Genomic DNA, 13,590 nt, shown 5'->3' on the forward strand with positions numbered 1-13,590 from the left:
GAACAGGTGGCCGTCAGAGGAAGCCGCTCATTTGCTGTTAGCAGATCAATATTGATCCGCACGGATATCTCCGAGCTAACAGACCCGTGTTCTCTTCCACATGGATCGCACCGCAGCTGTGTGTTTACTGTGGTGTGTGTGTGTGTGCTGGACTCAGGTGAAGGCAAGGATGTTTTCAATTCAGTGACTGATAAAGATCTCCACACCTGAGACCACAAAAAAAAAACAAACAAAAAAACACTCGTACTATCAACAGTTCATTTTTTTTTTAAATTTCAGTTATGCATAATCATGCATAAATGCATAAAATATGCATTAACACATAAATGAAACAGTAATGTTTGTGCATTTAGGGCAGCCAGTGTAATGCCACATTTTTTTTATGCAGTAAAATGCACACACAGTTGCTAAAAATAAAAATTGGTTGGACCAACATTTTTTATTTTATTTTATTAATTTAATGTTAAGTACGTTAAACATACTAGAGTAAAATAAATTGACCAAACCAACTAAATTGTGTTGAGCCATGAACTCAATTAAATTGTGTGTAACAACAATTCAGGAAGGGTAATGAATTATTTTTTTTTTAGTGTATTTACATAAAGGTGGAAAAGGACTTTCATCATATATATATATATATATATATTATTATTATTATTAAGACTTTTATATATATATATATATATATTATTAAGACTATTATTATTAAGTATTATTAAGACTATTAAGTAATTTTACATGCTTATATCTACTGACTCAGTTATGCTTCAGTTAAACTTTGTTTTTTTTCAGGTTGGTTGAATAATCAGTAATTTATTTTTTAATTTCAACAAAACTACCGCACGAAGTACATTTTCGAAGTTGAACTGACAATTATTTTTTTTATTTTTTTGCAATTTTTATTATACACAATATTTACAAAACAAATATTTAAATTGAATTTGATAATCATAACATTACAACGAGCTTTATTGATCATCTCAAAACTGCCAAATATTGTAGGACTGATCCGTGTGGTCTGGTGATGTATGGATCTGTAAGTTTCAAACTTAAAAAACGTGTCTAGGTTTACTAGGTAAACTCTCTCTCGTCTTTCACAAGTTAAGCTGCAGTTCTCCACAGGTGTGCCGATAATCTCTGCGAACAGACGGGTTGTGTGTGTCCTACGGTGTGGCTCAAACCCAAATGGCTGGGCTTCCAGTTTCTCCCACGTTCCCTCTTCCCGACTCCTGGGGAGGAGACAGGTGTACGTGGAAGGGGAAAATGTGGCACATGATTTTTCAGTCAGGCATTAAGAGAGGCAGCCTGAAGGACCCGGAGCGGGGCTCAGGTGCGCTCGCTAACCACAAGATTTGTGTGTCCGTGCGTGTGTGTGTGCAGAAGTGTGTCGCACCTGTGACTGCTGCGCTTTCGGTTAGTGTGGCAAGATGAGGATTTGTTTGAGTCTCAGTCACTAGAAAAGCTCATTTAAACTACACAACACAAATTTAATTGTCCTTCAACAGTTTATTTTCATTCTTAACGCAAAATATAATTGCTTTTTTCCCTTGACTTGAAATATTTTCACTTGCAATTGTTCTTTACAATGCAAACATTGTTTTTCTTTTTCCCATTTCCATGCATACATTTTTGTTTTATTTATATTTTATATATTGTTTAGTGGTTTGATTTTTAATAAAAAAAAAAGAAAATGATGCACTACTACGCAGTATAAGTATATTGCATAAGAATAAGTAAACAATGATGCAAGCAATCAACACAATAGCATAGACACAGCATTTGAAAGGATTTCAGGATAATTGCGCTCAACTCTTCTGCTATGTGTCGGACTCGTTCAATATGTCGTCTGTTTATCGCGAACGCACAAATGAAGCGCTATAACAATCCCATTAAAACCCGCCTTACTTTTCATTGTTAAGTGGAGAGGCCCATTTAAAACCTATACGGCGTAATCCCTCACGCATTCACTGCATTAGTTTCCCATGAATAAACATTAAACAAAACACGCTTTTCACCCAGAGAAGCCCCGTCTATGAAAAGTCGTCTGGTAAGAAGCGTTTCATGACCTTTGACAACTCGATCTGTGTGGGTCTATTAGCCGCCTTTGTAAAGGCGTTTTCAGCGGCCTGATATACTCGAAATGAGGCCGATAGCTTCTCTCACGGCTCTTTCAGAACAACAGCACCTCTGATCTACGACTTTTGGGCCTGGTGGTCCATTGAAAAGCAGAAAGTATGCGTTTAGCTCTTGACGGCTTTTGTGAAGCCTAGTTAGCGAGCGTGAAATGGCCCGATTCTCCATTCAACGATCAGCCTTTCTTTCCCGAGGACAAAACCCGCTTCATTTGCACTTCAGCTGTCGGGACTCCACGGTTCTTAAACAAGGGCAGAAAACATCTGGTGTGCACCAGAAAGGAGAGGATGGGTTTAAGGGTTAAGATTAGAAATCTACGCCACTTTTAGAGGTTGGGGCTCAATTGGATTGTCTGACATGAATCAATTGCATATCAATGCATGAGACACATTTGTGTGCAATATCCAAATTCATTCGTTTTGCATTTGTGCTTCTGTTAATGATTGTATAAACGATGCACTTGGTGTGGAAACTAAGATGTGAACGAGTTCTTTCTGTGATTTTATGTCTGACCGAATGAGATGCCATTGGGTTTGAATGGAAATCTTGACTGTTATTACAAAGAAAATGAGTGCTGTGTCAATCTCTCCAGCTCATTGTCTCTGGCTCTGGTTTTCAGACAGTGCAGAGAAGAACGTTCCTGCCATGCCCGGATCCCCAGTGGATGGAAAGACTCATTCCAGACCAACCGTCTCCGTCATGCCTCCTCTTCCCTCCATCAATCCCAGCGGACCTCGTCCGGCGGCGTTCTCCACCACAGCACGTGAGACTCACTCAAACCCGCATGCTCTCATTGCCATTGCCCTTACTACCATTTTCACAGGATTTAAATTTTTTGCATGCGTGGAAATCCTAAAAAACTATTGCAAAACTATAGCAGTGATGAATAAACCAGAAGTGAAGTCATGTGACAACAATGTGGCATACTGGTTGTTTGATATTTCCAATGTGGAATCATGCATTTACTATTTTTAGTCGGTATATAGTGTATATATTGAGAAGTATTCACTCCTAATGATAAAGTAGATTCGCTTTTTGGCGAGTCTACTCAAAATGTATTAAAAGCTGATGAATCGGAGACTGAAGCTATAGTTATTAAATGTATATTGAACTATAGAACAAAAAAGAATTTCAATGCAATTTAGTTCATATTTACACAAACAGCATGTGACAGCATTTGTGCATGTGATAATACTCTTAGTACATGTCACCAGCGAAGTACATAATTTGAGTGCATAGCAGACCATTTACATTGAATTATTAAGCAATTTACCCTGTTAAGAGTCTTTATTTATGATTTTTGAGTTAACCAGTAAAACTGTGGCTTGACATTTAAACAACAATTCACAAATTCTTTAACTTGTAAAAAAAATTCTATGTAGTGAAAAACGGGGTATTAAATTGGAATAAAGATACAATAGAATTATGACATGAACTTTTAAGAATTAAGGAACTGGAAATAAATAAATACTAAAACTGGAAGAAGAAAAAAAATGAATAAACTTTCAACTAAAATTAAAACGGAAAACTACTACTAATAATAATTACTAAATAAAACTAATAATAAAAATAAATAATTGTAAGAATAGCTATAAATATAAAACGATAAGTATATAATCCTAAAATAGTGTGTTTTCAGGTCATTCCTTACATCGCAAGTCTAATAATCTCATACTCTGTTCATGCAGTGACCAATGGGATCAACCATTCCCCCCCGATGCTCAACGCCGTTCCGTCTCCGCCTCAGCGCTACAGCAACGGGCCGTCGTCATCATCTTCCTCTTCACTGGCCAATCAGCAGCTTCCGGCGACCTGTGGCGCGCGCCAGCTGAGCAAACTGAAGCGCTTCCTCACCACTCTACAGCAGTTCGGCAACGACATCTCGCCCGAGATCGGGGAGAGCGTCCGAAACCTGGTGCTCGCTTTAGTGGTACGTCTATTACATGCATAATACAGGTGAAACTCGACAAATTTGAACATTGTGCAAAAAGTATTTCAGTGATTCAAATTAAAAGGTGAAACTAATATTTTTAGTATACATATGCATGATTATACTTTTCAGAGGGCCGACATTTCTGTATTTAAAATCCTTTTTTTTTTTTTTCTGAGATTTTGAATTTGGGGTTTACATAAGCTGTCAGCCATAATCATCAAAATTAAAACTTTTGCACAATATTCTATTTTTTTACGTTTCACCTGTATACGGTTCGATCGAATGCGAAACGGGTTTACTAGCGATGTCTTTTTTTTTTCCCCATAGAATTCCACCGTAACCATTGAAGAGTTTCACTCCAGACTGCAAGAAGCCACAAACTTCCCCTTAAGGCCCTTCGTCATACCATTCTTAAAGGTAAATGGCCAATAAAGGAATAGATTGTCACTAACTCGCCCTTGTGTCGTATCCCAGCCTCCCATTAAAGGAGTAGTTCACTTTTAAAAAAGCTTTTGCTGATGATTTACTCACCCCCATGTCATCCAAGATGTCCATGTCTTTCTTTCTTCAGTCGAAAAGAAATTAAGGTTTTTGATGAAAACATTCCAGGATTTTCTCCATATAATGGACTTCAATGGGGTCCAAACGGTTCAAGGTCCAAATGAGAGTTTCAGTGCAGCTTCAAAGGACTTTAAACCATTCCAGACGATGAATAAGGGTCTTATCAAGTGACATGATCGGTCATTTAAAAAAACAACAACAAAGTTTAAGTTTTATAAGCTCTAATGGTCGCCTTGCTCTGTTCTGTGATGCGTGTTCATGACTCTCCTGTTTGAACTCGTTTATCAAAATGAACGGATCTTTTTCCGAGTCAATTTGTTCATTTTGTTTGTTGAATCAACCAAATGACTCGAAAAAAGATTCTTTCATTTTGATGAACAAGTTCGAACAGGAGAGTCACGAATGCGCATCACAGAACAGAGCAAGGCGACCATATAAAACTTAAACTTTGTTGTTGTTTTTTTTTTTTTAAATGACCGCTCGTTTCGCTTGATAAGACCCTTATTCATCGTCTGGAATTGTTTAAAGCCCTTTGAAGCTGCACTGAAACTCTCATTTGGACCTTGAACCGTTTGGACCCCATTGAAGTCCATTATATGGAGAAAAATCCTGGAATGTTTTCATCAAAAACAAAAATGTCTTTCTGTCAAAAATGACATGGATATCTTGGATGACATGGGGGTGAGTAAATTATCAGCAAAAGTACTCTTTTTGTACATTAAGTTTTGAAAACTTTATTCGTAGTAACCACTTTTATTATTCTGCAAACATGGAATGTTACTTTTGAATCTTCTCTGGACATTCAAAACAAGTTTTACATTTAAATAGATCTTAGACCTGCTAACTTCCCTGAAAACGAACGTTCTATTAATGTTACCGATATAACTTTGAGAGAACCTTGTTAGGCACAGTTTAGAGAGCGTTCCCTCAAAAAAGCCAATAAAACACTCCATATGACAGCAGTGTTGGAGATATTAGTCAATAAAACATGTGAAGCTGCTTGAATTCAATGATTTTAAAGTGCCATGCATGAGAGAGATGCTGAACGGAGAAAGTGGAAGGTATCTTATATTTCATTTGGTGATTTATGAAGCCATCGGAGACTTCCGAGAATTCCAGGCGGTCGGAAGTGTGAAACACGACTATAAACCGTTGCAGGTTGTGTTTACGGGGCCCGAGTAACATATGGAGCTCGGCAGCGGTTAACACAGTTGTCCGGGAATATTTGCTGGCGCAAAACAAGAGAACGTGAATGACAGGCAGCATATGTGAGAGGAGGACAAAGTTAATCATGAACAGAGATGTTTGTCGTTCTCATAATAAAAACTAGAGATTCTTGTTCTCTTTTAGGAAACATTTGAAAGCATTCCAGACCCTTTTCTTCGGGGATCATGTTTAATAGACTCCATGAACACGGAATTGTTGTGATTATCGCCAGTACTAAATTATTTTGTGATTGTGATGGCATCATCATCAGTAAATATGAGCAATATAACTAAAATCAAAATCATTTATATAATTAGTAGTTCACTTTTGAATTTACTCACCCCCATGTCATCCAAGATGTGCATGTCTTTCTTTCTTCAGTCGAAAAGAAATTAAGGTTTTTGATGAAAAATATTCCCGCTTATTTCTCCATATAATGGACTTCAATGGGGACCAAACGGTTCAAGGTCCAAAAGACACTTTCAGTACAAACTGCAAACTGTTCAAAGGGCTTTAAACGATTCCAGACGATAAATAAGGGTCTTATCAAGCGAAACGATCACTCATTTAATAAATAACATAAGATTTATAAGCTCAAATACTCGCCTTGCTCAGTAGACGTGCGATGCACGTTTGTGACTTTCCTGTTCGAACTCGTTCATCGAATCTTTTTCCGAGTCATTTGGTTCATTCAACGAACGAAACGAACAAATTGACCAATTGACTCGGAATGATGACATGGGGGTGAGGAAATAATCAGCAAAAGTTTTTTGAAAAGTGAACTACTCCTTTAATGAAAGCACATAAAATGCTGTGTGAATCATTTTTTGTTGAACTGGATTATTGAAATGATCAGATTTGGATTAGTCTGTTGGACTGTTTTTTCCGGTATGTTTCACACGTCAGCTCTAGTCGGGCAGCATCTTTGACAGTATTTATGTATAAGAGGAACAAAAGGGGGCCTAACACAGAGCCCTGAGGAACTACATAGTTAATAATTGTTTTCACAGAGAGAATCCCGTCTATTTCGACCCTCTGAACTATCCCAAATATGTGTAAATTAAAATATCAGACTTATTATAAATTATACTTTTAGAAAAATTAAAAAAATAGACTGTTAGTTTATCAAACGAGTCCGTGCGCAAGAATAAAAGTTCTAATTTTACGTCATCTTCGCAACAAACATTTATACTAGATAACTTTTTTTAGTGGATGTATTAAAAATAAGTACCTATATTTCAGAAACTGCCTTGGTTTCCCTTTTTGAATGATGAATATAGACTATTGATGCTTGCTGATAGTCGTTTCCTTACACACATATGACATATGCTAGTTCACAGTCGCCTGTAGTCTTCGCGGCGTCACCGCTAGTTGTCTTGGTGTGTCCCGGTCTTTACTGAGAGCGAGAGATGATGTCTAAATGAATTTATGCTTTTGAAAGGGTTGACTTGAGAGAGTATTTTCCCCTTGTGTTTGCCAGATGGTTCTGATATTCTTCATCGGCTCACATTAGTAATCAATCTCACATGCTCATCATATAAGAAACGGAGCCCTGGGTCTGTTTTGTTTCATCTGGGCGATTGTTTCTCGTCCTCCTGTGGCTGAAGTGTTTTCATACGAAAGATTTATGGACTATTTTGACGAGATGTTGGTGAAAATTGGAGTCTGGAGCTTTAATAGCGAGCAGAACATGCAGTGATGCTGAGCAGACGCCTCGGGCTCAGGAGTTTTCATGCACATCGCGGCTCCTCCGAGTCTGTCCAGGAAGAAATCTTTTTGACCTTTATCTCCACTCTTATCATGAAAAATGCCAAAAATGTGGTGTTAATTGATTATTTTAGAGCACTTAAGAAAATGCTTCCAAAGTGGGTTTGGATTTCAGCGTCTCAACTATAGACCCGATACAGTCCGCCAAAATAACCTTGAATTTGGTTACATGCCGTGAGAAAAAACGTGTGAGATGAATGATATTTCATCATGTAACCAAAGTCAACAGTGATTACAAGGTGTTTGGTTTCATTTCTCTGACATGTTCATACAGTGATGTGAATAAGTTTGGACACCCATGCTAAAGTTGCCTAAAAAGTGGAATAAAAAATCATGTTTTGGATATTGATCTTAATGCCTTAATTAGAAAAATGAGGAAAACCTTTAAGGACACAAATTTTCTTTGTGAATGAATAATGTATCATGAATAAATAAATGTTTTCCTTAAAATACAGGGTGTATAAGATTAAAATATCATCACACACCTTCCACCACACCTAGAGATTGGCATGGGGTACTTTCCATAAGATCATCTTTCAATGCGAATCAAACCAGCTATTAGGCTAACTGAAGTAAAACCATGCCAATCCATGCCAATCCCAATCCATGAAATAACTGGCTTTTAAAAATAAAAATCTGCCTGACTCTATGGGAATTTAACATAGGGGTGCCCTGACTTATGCACCCTGTATTTTAAGGAAAAACATTTATTTATTTATGATACATTATTCATTCACAAAGAAAATTTGTGTCCTTAAAGGTTGGAGTTTTCCTCATTTTTCTAATTTAAGGACAACTCCGGCGCAAAATGAACCTTAAGTCTAATTACACATTGTTACCTAGTCAACCGTTATCTGAGATTTGTTTTCATGATTGCCGAATGTAAATAGTTTTATCTCTAAAAACAGTTTAGCCTATAACGCTAGTGTATAGGGCATAGAGTAATGACAAATAAAAATCGCTTGTTATTACCACTAAAAAGGCTCAAAATAGCCCCACAGTAACACGACAGCATAAAAAGAGTCCCTACATTCAAACCGAAGCATTGAGAACTTTGTCAGTGTCCATACAGTTTAATAAGCAGATGTTTTATACACACAGTAAATTTCGCGAATTCAGGAAGAAGCCATCTTGGAAAAATAGTCTCTACCAGTCGATCTACGAACGCCGATCCAAGTGCGGTGGTGAGATGTGAATAAGGTGATAAGGTGAGCGCGAACAGTAGGCTACGTGTACATATTGAAGACAAGTAAACGGTTTGTGTTTGTGTTTCTTCTGGAAACAACGGACCATATGAGATTCTGCACAGTTCAGCGCACTTGGATCAGCGTTCGTAGATCGACTGGTAGAGACTATTTTTCAAAGATGGCTTCTTCCTGTATTCGCGAAATTTACTGTGTGTATAAAATATCTTCTTATTAAACTGTGTGGACACTGACAAAGTTCTCAACGCTTCGGTTTGAATGTAGGGACCCTTGTTATGCTGTCGTTTTGGTGTGGGGCTATTTTGAGCCTTGTTAGTGGTAATAACAAGCGATTTTTATTTGTCATTACTCTATGCCCTATATACTAGCATTGTACTAGCGTAATAGGCTAAACTGTTTTTAGAGATAAAACTATTTACATTCGGCAATCATGAAAACAAATCTCAGATAACGGTTGACTAGGTAGCAATGTGTAATTAGACCAAAGGTTCATTTTGGGCCGGAGTTGTCCTTTAAGGCATTAAGATCAATATCAAAAAGATGATTTTTTATTCCTCTTTTTAGGTAACTTTAGCATGGGTGTCCAAACTTATTCACATCACTGTATTTTAGATGACTAGTTTGTTCTTGGGCGATGGTTGGATGTCTATTAAATTTTCACTGACTGTTCAAATTTTGCCTTGTTTTAGTCTAGACGTCTGGGCTGTTTGCATGGCTATTAGACGTCTTTAAACGCAAAATTGCTGGCTGGGTTTGATCCGATTTACCGTAATCTGAACGCAGTGTGTTCTCCACGCAGGCCAACCTGCCTTTACTGCAGAGAGAGCTTCTTCACTGCGCTCGGGCTGCCAAACAGACTCCAGCACAGTATCTGTCCCAACACGAACACCTCCTGCTCAGCACCAGCGCCCCGTCTCCAGCCGACTCCTCTGAACTCCTGCTGGACCCCAACGACAGCAGCAAACGACACAGTCCCAACCGGTATGAAGAGCGCACGCAAACATGCTCTGAGAAATAACACCCACAAATAAAGAGCCATGGCAGAACTACATTAGTAGTTATGGTACCAGTCCAGATACTACTATACTTGTATATATTCACATGCACTATTTTACATAGTATTGCAATAGCACGAGACAAAAAATGTTGGTATTTTTATGGTACCATGAACAAAAAACATTTTATGCTATGGTGCATGAAAAAAAATTGTATTTCTATGATCCAATGTCCAAAAAACATGGTATGACCGTGATAATTTTTTGTAAGTGTAACTCACTGTAACAAATTTGGTGTAGTAACAATATTTGCTCAGAAATTGCAACAGTATTGCACACGCAAACATGATCTGAGAAATAAGACCTAACAATAAAGAGCCATGGCAGAACTACATTGAATTGCTTCCTAACACAGAAATGTTATTTTGGGTGAACTATACACAATACATATTGTCAGTGTCCACGATAAAAATTATTGCATTTTTGTATTGTGATATATTGTGACACAATATATATAAACAGATAGTACTATATTTTATAATGCATTTTAATGTTTATTCACATGCCATGATGTTTACGTAGTACTGCGAGGTATCTCAAAAATACCGTGGTATTACTGTGACAAGATGGCGCATAAGAAAATGTGGAATTACTGTCTAAAATAAAAGTAAAAAAAATAAATAAACTGGTATTTCCATTAGACAATGTCCAAAAAAACATGGTATGACCAAAAAAAATTGGTGTAGAAACAATTTTTTGCTCAGAAATGGCTAGTAAATTTCACAATTTTAAGTAAATGGACTGAAATAGTATTTTCTTGAAAAACCTAGTCTTTGCTTTATTTACAACTTTGAAAAATCATTTAAGCTATGTTATAAGATAACATAATAGTTTAATATATGTGGTTATTCACATGCCATGATGGTGTGATATCATACCATGATATTAGTGACAATAAAATATGATCCACAAAACACGGTATTTCCATGGTGCTATCTACTATGACAAAAAAACAAACATTTTAATGCCATTCATAAGAAAATGTGAACATTTCCATGGTACAATATCCAAAAAACATTTGTTAAAAAAAAAAAGTTTTTTTAAAGAAAACATTATTTCAGTCTTTAAACTGAATGTTAGACACAATGTTATATTTAATTCAATGTGTACCTGCCATTTCTTTGTAATTATTAGTGAAATTTAATAGCACTTTCTGAGCATTTATCATCGTGCTTTGCAATTTAACATGATGGAACTGAATGGTTAACTTACAATAGTAATATACCATGGTATTTACTGCAAGGTACTTCAACAAAAGACCCTGGTATTGTCATCGTACAGGTCCAAAAACCATAGTGCCTTTCTAAATGTTCTTACGTGTTATTATCTCCAGAAGTAAAGAGAATGGCTTTCACGATCGGCCTCCCGCCTCCCTGGAACCTCCTGCCAAACGGATCTGCACCATTAGCCCCGCCCCCAGACATAGCCCCGCCCACCCACTCCATCTCCCCACCCAGATCCACCCGACTCCACCCCCTCTGCAACACTACGCGCTGGATGACATCAGCACACCTCAGCTGTACCGAGAGCCTCACCGAATCCTGGAGCTGAGGGAGCTGAAGGACAGGCCACGACTGCCAGGTACTTACTCATCCTTCCCGTGTGTGTTTATCAGAGGACCTCAGGACTTTTGTCACGCTTGAACCACTAATACACACACACAAAAAAATGTAATGGATACAAATCCTTCCCTCACGGGTCAATTTGACCCCCATTGGAATAAATGGAATGCAAGGAATGGTTCAGTACACAGAAAAATGCTCAAAGTTCTAACTAAAAATGCTACAATTTTTACCAAAATATTATTTTATAATGTCTACATATGTATCTCAATGCATACTGAATGAAGTGACTTTAGGACCCAGCGGGAAGTGAACGGCTCATTTGCTCCATATAGCTATAAGGCAATCTAGAGTCATGAAATATCATGTTATATTATTTTTATTCCACAAGAGGTCAGCAAAGACAGCCAATGTAAGATATTTTGAGTTAAATTAAAAGGTTTATGCATGAAATTGTGCGTATTTTGAATTTAAGTTGAAAGAATGTGTTTAAATTACTATATATATATATATATATTTGTATATATTATTTATTGATCAAATCTAGTAATTTGAAGGTAAATAAAATAAAAAATAACAGAAAATCAAAAAAGAAATTGCATTTAAAAATAGAAAAATATTATCAAAATTAAATCAAATAAGCTTTCTGGACAACAAAAAATAATTTTGACCCGTGTGGAAGGATTTGTTACTAAACGCGAGAGAAAGATGAGGGTTTTAAACTACTAGTAAATCTCTGATGTGTTTTTGTGGTCATTTCCAGGCAGTAACGGAGGCTATCGCGAGGAGCCTGTCGACCACAGACTGACGGAGAGAGAGTGGGCTGAGGAATGGAGACATCTGGATCATGTGAGATTGCATTTATTAATAATTCTTAAAAAAAAAAGGTACTGTGCCGACAGCATGGTAAAGTTGTGGTATTAGTAGGTGAATCTCACAAAACCTGTCAAAAATGGGTCGGCTTTGTATTTCACTTGAAATTATCATTTATCCTCTATTATGGTATTTTTTCAGATTTATATATATACTATTTGTTCAGATTTAGTGTAAGCTTTAATAATAATAATTTTGTTATGTGATTTTTTTTAAAATTAGTTTTTGTTTTAATAATTCTATTTAGCTGTAATTAATTTATATTTTAGTTTTAGTAATTAAATGTATTTCATGTTTCAGCTTCAATCAATAAAAAACGTTTTAATAATTTTAGTTAGTAATAACACTGATTTAACACTGAAGAAAATAAGCATATTTTACTGTTTTTGCATTGAAAAATAATTAAAAAATTAAGAACATTCTCCAGTGAAACTCATTATTGTAATGCTATCTCATTCTCAATACTTTAATGCAACAATGTAAATAATTCAAAGAATTTATACATAATGACTTTAAATATGTGATTATTTAAATAAGTAAGTTTTTACAGTACTGATAATTTAATCAGAATCATGAGGATAAGAAACAAACTCAAAAACAAAACATGCAATAATTGCAGTTTTTTCATTTGTGAGATTCACCCAGTAATACCATGGTAAAATAAAATAATAATCATTAGCATATATATATATATATATATATATATATATATATATATACACAGTAGTGAATATTTGAGGTGGATCAAAATCTTTCATCAAAGTTATACATGAATTTTGAACAATACTCCTCATTCTAGTCTTAGGACAACTTTAAACTTTTTTGATCCACTTCAAATGTTGACTCCTGTGTGAATATATATATATATATATATGTATATATTTATACACACCACACACACACTTCATGTACTGTATTAAATGTCTCTGTCATCTGTGTGGTTGTAGGTGCTGAATTGCATTGTGGACATGGTGGAGAAAACGCGTCGTTCGGTGAGCGTTCTGCGGCGCTGTCAGGAGTCGGACCGGGAGGAACTCAATTACTGGAGGAGACGCTCAAACCCGCACGACGACGCACGCAAGAACGGGACGACATCAGGGAACGCCCCCTTCAACAAAACACACAGTCCTCTGTCGGCAGAGGGAGTCAACGCAGGTGAGCCGTTTAGTGTTCAGAATCATTTAGAGCGCAAACTGGTTGAACTTTTGTCTTTTTTGTTGCTGACATTTCAAAGCACAGCCAGACTTTCAGAGACGCATTTCAAATTAGGTCATTTCACAGAGTTTGAGGACATT

The 13,590-nt window shown here is 36.5% G+C and overlaps 1 protein-coding gene across 3 annotated transcripts in view; it reads left to right on the forward strand.

Annotated features, from left to right (window-relative positions):
* cbfa2t2 (CBFA2/RUNX1 partner transcriptional co-repressor 2) overlaps positions 1-13,590 on the forward strand; it is a 43,457-nt gene that overhangs the window by 23,456 nt on the left and 6,411 nt on the right. For 2 of the 3 annotated variants that reach the window (XM_039693433.2, XM_039693435.2), the window contains exons 2-8: positions 2,753-2,896; positions 3,822-4,063; positions 4,394-4,483; positions 9,605-9,786; positions 11,194-11,441; positions 12,186-12,271; positions 13,243-13,450. In XM_039693433.2, the coding sequence (XP_039549367.2) occupies positions 2,753-2,896; positions 3,822-4,063; positions 4,394-4,483; positions 9,605-9,786; positions 11,194-11,441; positions 12,186-12,271; positions 13,243-13,450 (1,200 nt within the window). The remainder of the gene's footprint in view (positions 1-2,752; positions 2,897-3,821; positions 4,064-4,393; positions 4,484-9,604; positions 9,787-11,193; positions 11,442-12,185; positions 12,272-13,242; positions 13,451-13,590) is intronic. The other variant, XM_039693434.2, reaches the window with a different exon arrangement.

This window comes from Pimephales promelas, chromosome 8 (genome assembly GCF_988280905.1).
Source record: "Pimephales promelas chromosome 8, fPimPro1.hap1.1, whole genome shotgun sequence".
NCBI lineage: Eukaryota > Metazoa > Chordata > Actinopteri > Cypriniformes > Leuciscidae > Pimephales > Pimephales promelas.